The 13,654-nt window shown below is 34.3% G+C and overlaps 1 protein-coding gene across 2 annotated transcripts in view; it reads right to left on the bottom strand.

The window, feature by feature from the left end:
• LOC123862956 (RNA-binding motif, single-stranded-interacting protein 3) overlaps positions 1-13,654 on the bottom strand; it is a 1,542,535-nt gene that overhangs the window by 1,424,156 nt on the left and 104,725 nt on the right. For both annotated transcript variants that reach the window (XM_064588878.1, XM_045903918.3), the window contains exon 6: positions 11,819-11,865. In XM_064588878.1, the coding sequence (XP_064444948.1) occupies positions 11,819-11,865 (47 nt within the window). The remainder of the gene's footprint in view (positions 1-11,818; positions 11,866-13,654) is intronic.

The raw sequence follows: 13,654 nt of genomic DNA, 5'->3' as shown, positions 1-13,654 counted from the left end.
TGCAAAGACACAATACAATTTGAAAAAGTAAAGATAAGAACTATGAAAACAATTTTAAAAAATTATACAAATGAAGGATCACAAATCCACACATTAAAGAAAAGATAAACAATAACTAAGGCAATTTGAAATTTGTTTTAAGACCAGATAGATGAATAGATACAGAAGTAGGTGTTTTGACACATCAAATGTCATATGTTACATGATGAAGATGGCATATTATGTATTATAAAGAAGGTAAAAAACAGTAAAGAAGGGAAACATTACTTGCTAGTCAATAAATGGTATTGGAATAGCTGGCAGTGTAGGGAGGACAAATGTCTTTTTCCTCTACCCTTCTATGTTCTCAGTGGAGGTCCCGGTAACAAAAACAGATTAACAAGAGAAAAGCATACAGATTTAGGGCCACCTGGGTGAGTCAGTTGAGTATCCAACTCTTGATTTCAGCTCAGGTTATGATCTCAGGGTCCTGGGATCAACCCCCAACTTGGGCTCCATACTTAGTGGGGGGTTTGCTTGAGGATTCTCTCTCCTTCTCCCTTAGCCCCTCCCCCCTGCTCATACACACTCTCTCTCTCAAATAAGTAAATAAATCTTTTAAAAAAGCAAACAACAACAAGCATACAGATTTATTTAATGTAAGTTTTATGTGACATGGCAGCCTTCATTAAGGACATGAACACCCAAAGAAGCAGTTAAACCTGAGTTTTTAAGCTAGGTTTGAAGAGTAGAAGGTCATGGGAAAATGTGACAGGACATGAAAGGGAAGGAGCTAAGTGTAGGAAACTGTGGAAATGGCAAGGCTTACTCCCTCAGATTCTTCTCAGGCTCCCTCTACCTTCAGAGATAAGAATGCTTCTTTCCTCCCATTGTAAGGATGACATCTTACATGAGGCTCTTATACCCTGCTCCAGGGAAAGTCAGAAAATTCTTCCTGAACCTGCCATATCACAAATTCCTTCAGCTTGAAAAATTCAATATACCAAGATGCCATGTTTGGGGTAGTATGTCCTGAATCCCATCTTAGCAAGTTGCATAAAATTTTTATACCCTATCCTTGTATCTCATATAAAAATAAATCTATATTCCCATAATAATAGCTAACATTTGTGAAATGTTTTCTATGTTCTAAGCCCTGTGTTATGTGCTTTACACAAATTGTCAGAGCAATCTTTACACAAATTGTCAGAGTCTTTGCAATACTTCCATTCTTCCCACGTAACAGGAGATTGAGAGCTTACAGAGTTAAGTAGCTAACTTAAGATCACCCTGCTAGTAGGTGACAGAGCCAGGATTCATGCCTCGACAGTCTACCTCTAGATGTTCTTCTTCTTACTCACTCCACTGCATTATTATCTATGAAGAAGTCTATGCTAAGTAATAAGTAAAAAATCTCAGAAATGTAGATGTGACCACATACAAATATTTAACCTCCATATTTCCAGGAAAAAAATAATGGAAAAGCAAGCAATATGCTGGGAAAAGCATATACTGAAATGATGACAAAAAATTAATATTTTCATGACTAGCATATAAAATGTTCATATAAATTTGCAAGCAAATATTAAGAACTCAGACATAGACAATTTATTACCTCAAGTCAAAGAAATGCAAATTAAAACAACAAAGTATGATGTACACTGGTGACAACATCTTTATATGACAACACCTGTCGATGACTGTGGCATTTGCATGCACCACTGCTAAGAGTGAACAACCCGATGTGTTCCTATAGCTGTCCCAGGGATCCTTCTACCAGGAGTTGTCAGAAGGAAACCAAACATGTGGTGGGAAAGGAAGCAATATTCATGGAGATTTTCATCAAAGTGTGACCAACAGCAATAGAAGAAAGATTAAATGAATCACAACATATTTTGTTTTAATGAAAGGGCAGTCTTTCAAAGCATGTCACAAAAGCTCTAAAACCCTAAAAGAAAAAAAAGTTTTACTATGTAAGTACAACAAAAGAACTACAAAAAAGGAAAACTGAGAAAATGTTTGCAGCATATTAACAAAGTATTAACAATCAATAACTAAAGAGAGCACCTACAATTTAATAAAAAAAAAAAATGAGAGAGAGAAGCCAGCCTATGGAAGAAACAGACAAGAGTATAAACAGGCAGTTTTCAGAAGAAATACAATGTCCAATAAATACATTAATAAATGCTCAACCTCGGGGTGCCTGGGTGGCTCAGTCAGTTAAACGTCTGCCTTCAGCTCAGGTCCTGATCCTGTGGTCTTGGGAGGGCGCCCTGCTTCTCCCTTTCCTGCTGCTGCCCCTGCTTGTGCATGCTCTCTCTCTCTCATATAAATAAATAAATAAATAAATAAATAAATAAATAAATAAATAAAATCTTAAAAAAAAAGTGCTTAACCTCTTTAAAATAAAAAAAATAGATAACAGCAAATGAAAATAACAATATTATTGTTATTTTGCATCTCCTTTTAAATATTGGCAAATATGTAAAGATTGGTGATACCTAAAGCTGGCAAGACAGTAGGAAAAGCACTGGTGGGAGTACTCAGATGTAACTGTTTTGAAGAGAATTTGACAATACTTGACTAGAATTTTTAACTTTTATTTTGAAATAATTTTAGATTTACAGAAAGTTGCATATATAGCTCAAAAGAGTTCCCATATATCCTTCACCCAGCCTCCCCTAATGTTAACATTACACATAATCATAGTACAATTGTCAAAATAGAAATTAACATCGCTACAAAACCATTAACTGAATAAAGACCTAATTCAAATTTCATCAGTTTTCCCATTGATGTTCTTCTTCTGTTTCAGGACTCAAACTAGGATCTCACATTACATTTGGTTGTTATGCTTCCATAGTTCCCTCAATATGTAACAATTTTTCAGTCTTTCCTTATATATAACCAGATTTTAAACACACACACTTTACCCCAGCAATTTCACTTATAGGAATTATTCTGCTGAAATTTGTGCACAAATGTACAAAAATGCACAAAGATGCTTATTTTCAGATTTTGAAATAGTGAAATGTTAGAGGTGGGGCAGCAAGAGGGAAGAAAATGACTTGAACTTTCCATTTTACATACTTCTGTAACCCTTGGTATTTTTCCACTAGCATATATTATATAAATTTATAATAAAAATAAAACAAATTATAAAGAAAAAAGACTGGTAATGGCTAGTGTTGGCAAGTTAAGGCAGTCTAGACATTCCCTTACACTAGTAACGGGACTGTAAGTGGTACAATAATGTAGGGGGATTTTTTTTGGATGGGAGATGTTTAGCAATTTAGCAAAATTTAGAATGTGCCTACTCTTTGACTCAGCAAGTCCTCTTCTAGCAATTTTTAGTGTAGAAATATTTACAGAAACATTTAAAGAGATTTGTGTACAATGATGTTGCTGCATTTTTATTTATAATTTTGCTAATCCAGAATCAACCTAAATATCCAGGAGAGTGTTCAATAAATGAAGAAACTTCTATAAAAAGATATGCTATGCAAATGGGTTAGATCTGGTAGATCTCTGACTCGAGAAGATGTCCATAATATATTATTGAATGAAAAAGGTAAGGTTTAATTCATTCCATTTATGTTAACAAAGTATATATACTTTATACATATAAATATTATATTTTATTTACTCATAAAAATTTATTTGCACATATAACACATATACTTATACATGCATAAAGTATATAAAATTATTAACAGTGGTTTTTTTTCAGAACTGAAATTATAGTTGGGAAAGAATTTATATCTGCTCTTTTTTGTTTTCTCATAATGCTACTTCACTAATTAAAAAAACTCTTAAAATAAGAACCATAAAACATGAAAAAGATTGTGACATAATACATAAATGAAAACATTAACAGCACATTACTCAATGATTAAAACTATGCAAATAAACATGTATATAGAAATAACTGTAAAGAAATGCATAAAATTAATTAAAAATTTTAATTGAGGGGATGGATTGTGGATGATTTAAAAAATTCTGTCCTCCAAATATAATGTTATTATATTACTTTGAAAAAATTAAATGATTAAAATGTGGGACTTACTTTTAAAAACAGAATTTTACTTTTTTCTAATAGAACTATGATGCTATTGTAAGTCTGAAAATTTAAAATGATTCTTAAGTCCTTCCTATTTCTTAGAAATTAGAAAAGGAGAAATTAGAAAAGTACTAGGCTTTATTAAACAAGCACCTACTAAAATACAGTAAACTCTATGCTATTATAATGGCTTTTCATGTTACCTTTATAACAGTCACATAAGGTAATTATTATGGTTCCCAAATCAGAGATTAATCCAATGAGGCTCAAAGACGTTAACTTGCCAAAGGTCACAGAACTAGCCCTTGAAGGCAGATCTGGCTCATTCGTAAGTTTCTATTCTTTCCACCACAATATGCTGTTTCCTGAATATTTGTTTTTATATTCAAACATCTTTCAGAATCTGTAACAGGCAACACCATCAGCTACTCCACCCATTTCCTGATACACTACTATTTTTATTCTTTCATTTCTTTATTTCTAGGGCCAACTGACCCAGATATTCACTCTGGTCTGCACAAGTCCTTTGACATTCTGAAATTACTTACTGAGCTGTTATAAATATTTCATGGAATATTAGAGCAGAAAGGGACTTAGAGACAATCTAGACCTTCCCCTTCTTTTTTTTCAAGTGGGACTCAGAGATTAGTAAGGCTTACTCTAATTCTCTTTCATTCAGACTGCTCCACTGGGCAGAGCGGTGGTCAGGTGAAAAGGTGTGTGTGCCTAATACTATTCCCCTCTATCTGAACGGGTAGCCACATGCGGCTGAAGAGCTCAAAGAAGGAACCTATGGGAATGGCAGAGGCGTTTAGATAGAGCTCTCCTACTTGACCCAAGAAGCACCGTTCCTAGTAGGCACTTAGCAATGGTATTCAAGGTGGCAACATTCTTACATCTTGGTTCAAAGAGGAGGCAGCCCCTGCCAGTGCAGCTCAGCACAGGCCAACACAGAACTCGGACAACTTATTCCTCAAGGTCCTCTCATGGTTCAAGGGAGGCAGGTGACACTGTGGTTACCTTTGATCTATCAAGCCCATTTGGGGAATTTATCCTATAAAAATAACGGCATCAGTATTTAAAGATATACGTACAAGGAAGTTTATGAAAGCACTGCATGTAGCAGTTTTCAAACCATACCCGTGACTTGAAAACTCCCACATGTTGATTGACTAACTGTGATGTATCTGCTATGGTAGGCTCTGCAGAAGGTTAAAAACAGATCTGTATCTGTTAGCCTTACGTAGTTAAATCTGTAGAATAACATATAATCAGATCTCGTTGTTGTAAAAACAAGACAATCACAAAACACTTATACACAATACATATACACATTTGTTTACATAAATATAAATAAATAGACTGTTAAGATTTGCAACCCAGGATAAGGAGCTGTACAGCCAACTACCTTACTTTTTTATCATTCCTCTCTGTATTGAATTTTTGGCAGTGGTGAACATCCCTATACCTATTTTCTTCATTCACAAACCAAAGACAACCCTGACTCTCTCACATAATTGTTGTTGATTCAAATGAAGTAACATAGGTGTATGTCTAGCCTTAGCAGGCACTTAATACATATTATTATTATTTTTGATTGTTATTATTACCTTTTGCTTTCACACCAACAGCTTCTTCTTGTCCACATACAGAGTTTTATATAAAACAGTTCCATCTTTAAAAAATACTATCTTCAGGGGAGCCTGGGGGGCTCAGTCAGTTAAGCTTCTGACTCTTGGTTTCAGCTCAGGTCATGATGTCAGGGTCATGAGACTGAGCCCCACATCAGGCTCTGAGCTCAGCACGGAGTCTGCTCAGGATTCTCTCTCTCCCTCTCCCTCTGCCCCTCTGACTGCTCACACACTCTCTCTCTCTCTCTAAAATAAATAAAATCTTTAAAATAAATAAGTAAATAAATAAAATCTTAAAAAACACAGTATCTTCAATATCCATAGATCCAAAATGTATAGAAAAATAAAAACTGCTTTATTAGGTGAAATTAACACTCAAACTCTAATACGATTAGCCTGTTAATACTTTAATAAAAACTAAGGAAAACTAATATTAAATAAAAGTACCTAAGGGGGCGCCTGGGTGGCTCAGTTGGTTAAGCGACTGCCTTCGGCTCAGGTCATGATCCTGGAGTCCCGGGATCGAGTCCCGCATCGGGCTCCCTGCTCAGCAGGGAGTCTGCTTCTCCCTCTGACCCTCCCCCCTCTCATGTACTCACTCTCTCTCATTCTCTCTCTCTCAAATAAATAAATAAAATCTTAAAAAAAAAAAAAAAGTACCTAAGGAGCACTGTGTGGCTACCGTGAATTCCTTGACTTCTCTAACTATAAATGATCTCCTTTGTAAGGTGATGATGACAATGTCTGCTATGCCTTCTTCCCAAGGGTCTGAAGTGAAAGACAATGTTTATGGAAATGCTTTGTAATCTGAAAGTGCTATATTGATGAAGAGTTGTTTTAAAGCTAGGATTGTGCCTGTTCATAAGGATGAAGTTCACGATTATTTAAGAGTCAAATATACAAAGTGATTCAGATATTTAAAAAGATACTAAAAAGTGATTTGGTATCTCAAAGATCGTAAAGGGATTTAAAAAGCAAAGAAGTGTTAAAAGAAGCTTTGGTATTATGGACCATCAGAACTGCAATCCTACTCTGGCTGTGCCTCTCTTGTTAGTCACTTAATACCCCTGGGAGCAGCTTCTTTGTAAGAACAATTATGGTAATACCTATTTCCCACTGGTATTGTAGGGGTCAAATGAGGCAATCTATCTTAGTGTTTCTCAGCTCTATCAGACCTAGCCACTCCCTTTTAGAAGAAGCATTTTGAAACTTACCATTCTCTATTCTTAAATGAAAGTCTTATACCACTAACTGTAACCCCAATATGTAGACTGGTCCAGATAGAAGCTGTATTCTCCTCCTTCCCTTTGCCACTGGGTGTGGCCATATTACTAAATTTTGCCAATGGGATGTCAGAGAAATGACATATGCAGCTTCAAGTTCATGTTTTCTTGTTCACCTAATTGTTTGCACTCCTCTTCCACTTTACCTCTTTTCATGGGCCAGAATGTAGATGTGATAATGCAATCACCTTTTGACCATATTGATTAGGACCAATCTGGGGGTTGGCATAACAATAAAACAGAAAAAACTTGGGAGTCTAAATGATCTTGTGGGGCAAAGCCTCTTCCAACCCTGGATCATTGGCCCACATTTGGTCAGGTATACAATAAAGAGACAGATAAACTTCTGTCTTGTAGGACTCCCTGTAATTTGGAGTCTCCTTGTTACAGCAATTGTAGCCTGTAACATAATTAATATATCTGACTACATGAATAATTTCAAAATACTATAACTGTAATATAAAAGAGAAATAAAATATATTTATAATAAAATAAAAATGCATTTCTATATGTGTATGCTGGAGAAAACTACATTTGAAGACATAATCAGTAAGATAAATGCCAGTCATCCTTATCATGAATAAATAAGTTTGGATAAAGTCAATCTGTACTGGTCTATAGAAAAATGTACCAACAGAAGTAGTGGTGGACATAAGAACAGAAACTACTTTTTTTTTTTTTTTTTACTTATAACTTTATTGTGGACATACTTCACTCATTCTTTTTTAAAAAATATTTTATTTATTTATTTAAGAGAGAGAATGAGAGAGAGCATGAGTGGGGGAGGAGGGGCATAGGGAGAGGGAAAAGCAGACTCCCTGCTGAGCAGGGAGCCCAATGCAGTGCTCTATCCCAGGACCTTGGGATCATGACCTGAGCTGAAGGCAGGCACTTAACCAACTGAGCCACCCAGGTGCCCCATACTTCATTCATTCTTTTATTATTCTTATTAATTTACATATCTGACTTCTAGACTGTAGGAAAGTATCTGCATTTCCTTTTTTTATTTATTTAAGTTTTAGGTAGTTAACATACAGTGCAATATTGGTTTCAGGAGTAGAATTCAGTGATTCATCACTTACATACAACACCCAGGACTCATCATAACAAGTGCCCTCCTAATACCCTTCACCCATCTAGCCCATCCAGCACCCACCTCCCTCCATCAACCCTCGGTTTGTTTTCTATCATTAAGAGTCTTCTATTGCTTGATTCCCTCTCTCCTTTTTTTCTTTTCCCCTTCCCATATGTTTATCTGTTTTCTTTCTTAAATGCCACATATGAGTGAGATCATTCTGAAATACGGCTTTTTGTCTAACATGTTATACTACAGTATTATTGGAGTATAAACATATTCCAATATATATATATATATACACAATAATATAACATATATGCATGCCACATCTTCTTCATTCATTCATCAGTTGATGGACATTTGGACTCCTCCATAGTTTGGCTATTGTTGATAATGCTGCCATAAACATCAGGGTGCATGTGTTCCTTTGAATCTATATTTTTGTATCATTTGGGTAAATACCTAGCAGTGCAATTGCTGGATGGTAGGGTAGTTCTATTTTTAACATTTTGAGGAATCACCATACTGTTATCTAGAGTGGTTCCACCAGTTTGCATTCCCAACAAGAGAATAAACAACAGGTGTTGGCAAGGATGTGAAATTACTTTTAAGTTAAGTAGTAACAGATCAGACATTTTATATAATGAAAGAAAAGAAACTAATCTTCATTGAAAGAGAGATAATATTCCAAAATAAATTATAGATTGCCCAAGCATAGAAAATGAGAAGTATTATATTCTCCCAAATGAGTTTGGCAAAATAATTCCCTATAGGGGAAATAATTCTCTGTGTGCTATGACATGAGATGACCTAGTAACCAGATATCACAGAAATCCCACAACACATCAGGGTCACATTCAGTCTCTAGTACTTGAAAATAATTTGACCATAACTTTTAATACGTGAGGAAGAATGTCTTTTTTTTTTAAGATTTTATTTAATTATTTAGAGAGAGACAGGAAAGAGAGAGTGCAAGTGGGAAGAGGGGCAGAGGGAGAGAGAGAGAATCTCAAGCAGATTCCATGTTGAGTGCGGAGGCTGACACGGGGCTCAACCTCACCACCCTAAGATCATGACTTGAGCTGAAATCAAGAGTTGGACACCCAATCAACTGAGCCACCCAGGTGCCCCAAGGAAGACTATCTTGATAATCTTGATAATAAATTACAAAAAGAAGCAATTTATTACATAAGATGTAATAAATAATTTTAAGGTAGACTTTGGGGACAGTATCAAAGTAAGATTGGAAAACAACAGACTATCTAAAAATAATTTCAATCTGTAGTATTTGTAACAGATTTCTTAGCATTATTCTAAAGTGTTACAAATATATAAAGGGTAGCAATACTATGAAATCTTTCTAATGCTTATTTTTTGAAATTCAAAGAGATCAATACATTTATCTGTCAATTTAGTAATATTTGATTTTAAGACTGTTAAAAGGCATCTCAGATTTCTTGTTTCAGATTTGTAAATGTTTTCCATGGTATCTCAGTAATTGCACTTCTACTCTTTACAGCTAAATATGTAGTTAAATATGTTCCAATATGTTGAATAGAAAATAAGTAAATTATTCAATAATTTCGAGAACAGTGTGTTTATTCCATTTCAGTTTCCTGCTCTATAATAAGGCTTCTAAATTCCTTGGCTTTTTGTCTAACATGTTATACTTCAGTATTATTTTGTATTAAATCACTACACAATTAACAGTTGACCCTTGAACAACACAGGTTTGAACTGCACAGATCCACTTACACACAGATTTTTTACAGTACAGTATTGTATATGTATATTCTCTTCCTTATGATTTTAACATTTCTTTTTCTTTAGCTTACTTTATTGTAAGAATACAGTATATAATACATATAACATACAAAATATGTGTTAATTGTTTATGTTTTTATTACGGCTTTCAGTTGACAATAGGTTATTAGTAGTTAAGTTGTCGGGGAGTCAAATGTTATACATGGGCTTTTGACTGCAGCAGTCAGTGCTCCAACCCTGTGTTGTTCAAGGGTCAACTGTATATTTATAGTTTGTTGAGTCTAGCAGCACATTCAAAAGTCATGCCAAATGCATGACTTTTTGTGATACAGTTTGTTCCATGCATTGCAAGATAGCTAGTTTCCTTACCTTTGCTCAACAAAAAGCCCTGTATTTCCCCAAACCCCTGTAGCCCAAGACACTTCTACAAATTCCTAACACATTCCAAGACACATAGGGAAGTGTCTCTCAAATTATCTGTGTTAAAGGATCAGTTCTTCCCCCAGTATGCCCAAGATCTATACTTCTATACAATTAAAAATAAGTTACTAGGAAAAAAGTGAAATAGAAAATAAATACAAAATATAAGTTCCATTTTATCATTACACTCAACAGACAAAAATGACTCTGTTGAATTACTATACAAGTTTCTAAATGGTTCCTGTCATTTTTTGCTCTTATCTCATTGCAGACCAATAATAAATAGTTCACAGATTAGCTCTGGTCCACGGACCACACTTTAAATAGCACTGTCCTAGAGACAGTAGTACCATATCCATTGAGAATCACTGGTAACAATAAAACAATATATAGAAATGTTAGTTATTATCTTTATCTTTTTTGATTCTAAATATCCTTTAGCAGAGACTAAAATAAACAATTCCACCCACATTAACAATCGTGCACTAGCCCACACGTTCCTGTCTAAATGGTCAGACATACACATAAGTACTATTTCCTTTCCTTTTAAGAGGCAACCTTGTCTTCTATGATATGGAATTCCTCTCTGCAAAGGTGCAACAACATTATTTAGCCAGTGAAAAGTACAGATTACTTTTACGAGTCAAAAAGCAAAAGGGTAAAACAAAATCAGATTTTAAAAGGACTCATGATAAAAATAAATAAATAATACAAAAATAAAAGGACTCATGATATATACATAATCAGAATACAAAAATGATGCTTACCTTGTTGCCTGTCCATCTGTAGGTTTGTGACCAACATTTTTTCTGTTCTGCCAGGTTACATTCAACCTTCCCTGGGCCCACCCTGCACCAACCCCACCATTCAACACAGGAAATACTAGAGGGATAGGCTCTCCTTTCAATCACAATTCTTTTTCTTATGACATCAATATATTATTTGTCTAAAAGAATTTAATTTAAGCATTGGGTCTTTCTCTTTTTAAGTACCGTCCTGTTAAGAATACTGTCACCTGAGGAGAATGTCAAGATTCATCCTATCCCAATCATAGTTTTGACAATAGTTAAACATCTCCCTGCATACAATACACAGAATGACGTGTTAAATTTTTAAAATTCTTTTAAAATGCTATTGACTTTACAAATTTTATTTAAAAAAATCTAGGTTTAGATTGATATAAATGGCTGATCTTATTCTCAACTTCAAGGTAAAGTCCATATTAAGCTGTGGATTTTAATTATTTAAATTTTCCACGAGATTGCACACATTCCAATAACATGGTACACAAAAAATATTTTAGTATATGAGAGTTTTGTATGTGAAATACAATGTAAATAAAAGCAATTGCTAACTTGTTAACTTTAAATTTTTCTACTGTTCTAATTTCTAATAATTCTATAACACTGATATAAGTAGTCATAAATACTAAATTTCTAGTGTCAACCTGAGAACGGAAACACATACTCAACCAACATTTAGAAGAAAAAACTCATTATATGTCATTTTGCTTTTAAATATTAATTCAATTTTCTTTTAAAAATAGCTTTAATCAAATGGAATTTGAAGTCTGCATATTTTATATAATGAAACATGATCTTACCCTTTTCTTGGCTACCACAGCAACTTTGCCATCTGCCTTGGATTTATCTGTAAGATAATGAAGTATGGCTGTTTCAAAAAAATGCCTACACTCCTGTTTAAATAAGTGCAACGTTATACAATTAGAATTTTCTACTTTTCTCATACTGTAATATGTGTTTTTAATGGTTCTTTGATCAAAATGCTAACAAACTCAACTTCCCAGAGTAGAACAAAATAATCCAAAGTAATAGTATTAGGGATTCATATACTTATTTGACAAACCTCCTCCCTTAAATCTAATTAGGTAGATGTTCTCGAGTTAGAATCTAGAGTATCTTATTCTAGGTTCTGGTAAGCTTATGTACTCTCAAGTATATGGGATCTGGAATGAAATCCCAGCGATCTCTACTTGAACATCCACTCCATGCCAGACATGGGATAAAGACTTTACATAGACAATATCTTATTTAAACTTCATGATAATCTTGCAAAGTATGTAGTCCATCACCATTTCACAGCCAAGAAAGTTGAGGCTAAGTACCATGCCTGAGGCCATGCAGTGGGGCCAGACCCATCTGATGGCAAGTCTCTAATCTTTATGTCTGCTGCCTCCATGTGGGATCCCTATGTAACACTCAACAAAAAAGAGGACTACAACCAAATAGAATACAGAAAATTATTTTAAGATTTTATTTTGATATATGCAAACCTGTGTGTGAATTAGTAAAAATTACTGGCAATAACAATTAATAATTGGATTTTTATGGGTTCAATGTTGAATCCCAATTACATGAATTGTACATAAATATTTACTCATACATTTGTTTTATTAACCTTAATATTATGGTAATGAAAAACGAATAGAGCTATGGACATTAGTATTAAGGTTTTAGGATTACATTTAATGTTAAAGAAGAACACATAGAAATTAAATTTATCGGGGCGCCTGGGTGGCTCAGTCGTTAAGCGTCTTCCTTCGGCTCAGGTCATGATCCCAGGGTCCTGGGATCGAGCCCCGCATTGGGCTCCCTGCTCCATGGGAAGCCTGCTTCTCCCTCTCCCTCTCCCACTCCCCCTGCTTGTATTCCTTATCTCTCTGTCTCTCTCTCTGTCAAATAAATAAATAAAATTTTTTAAAAAAGAAAAAAGAAATTAAATTTATCAATATAGGACTATAATTCACAATGAACATGTAAAACTAACAAAAAGAATAAATATCCATGAATATAAGAGTATATAAATGCTTGCTATCTAAAAGCAAACTTTGCAGTAAGAAACAAATTATGGCATAAAACACAGAAATCCAGAGAAGCAGGTTATTATATTTATACTTATAATTAGCTGGCCACATATAAATTGCCCTCTTTCCTATGTTCAGCTGTGTGCTTGGAATAATCCCTTCCTCTGGAATACCCTTTTTCTTCCCACTGATGAATTTACAAGACCATTCACCATCACAGATGATTCCTCCACCTAGGAGAAATAACCATCTCTGTTGCAAAACCACAGCATCCCAGGACACAGAACTTTCCTCCTTGTATTATGGTTAGTTCTATATATGTCTAAGCACTCTGCAAAACTAGAATGTGCCTTAAAGACAGGGACCATGTTTTATATAAAGTAGGTGCTCAATATTTTTTTAATAATTAAAAATGTACATGTATTTTATTCAAAATCTTATATGGATCTGAAATATACATTTTACTTGAACAAACTAATATAATTTATTGGTTAAAATACATATAATATTTACATGGTATAAGTTACTATGCTAGACAGTGTAAGGTATAAAACACTGTATATGTTCTCAGGCCTTTAGTTTCTTTATTGATAAACCAGGAGTAATTAATTATTA

Source organism: Mirounga angustirostris, unplaced genomic scaffold (genome assembly GCF_029215605.1).
Source record: "Mirounga angustirostris isolate CCGP_5_RB_7025 unplaced genomic scaffold, mMirAng1.0.hap1 SCAF_1, whole genome shotgun sequence".
Lineage (NCBI taxonomy): Eukaryota > Metazoa > Chordata > Mammalia > Carnivora > Phocidae > Mirounga > Mirounga angustirostris.
The sequence above is the reverse complement of the archived record's forward strand: the minus strand, read 5'-3'. Positions and strand labels throughout refer to the sequence as shown.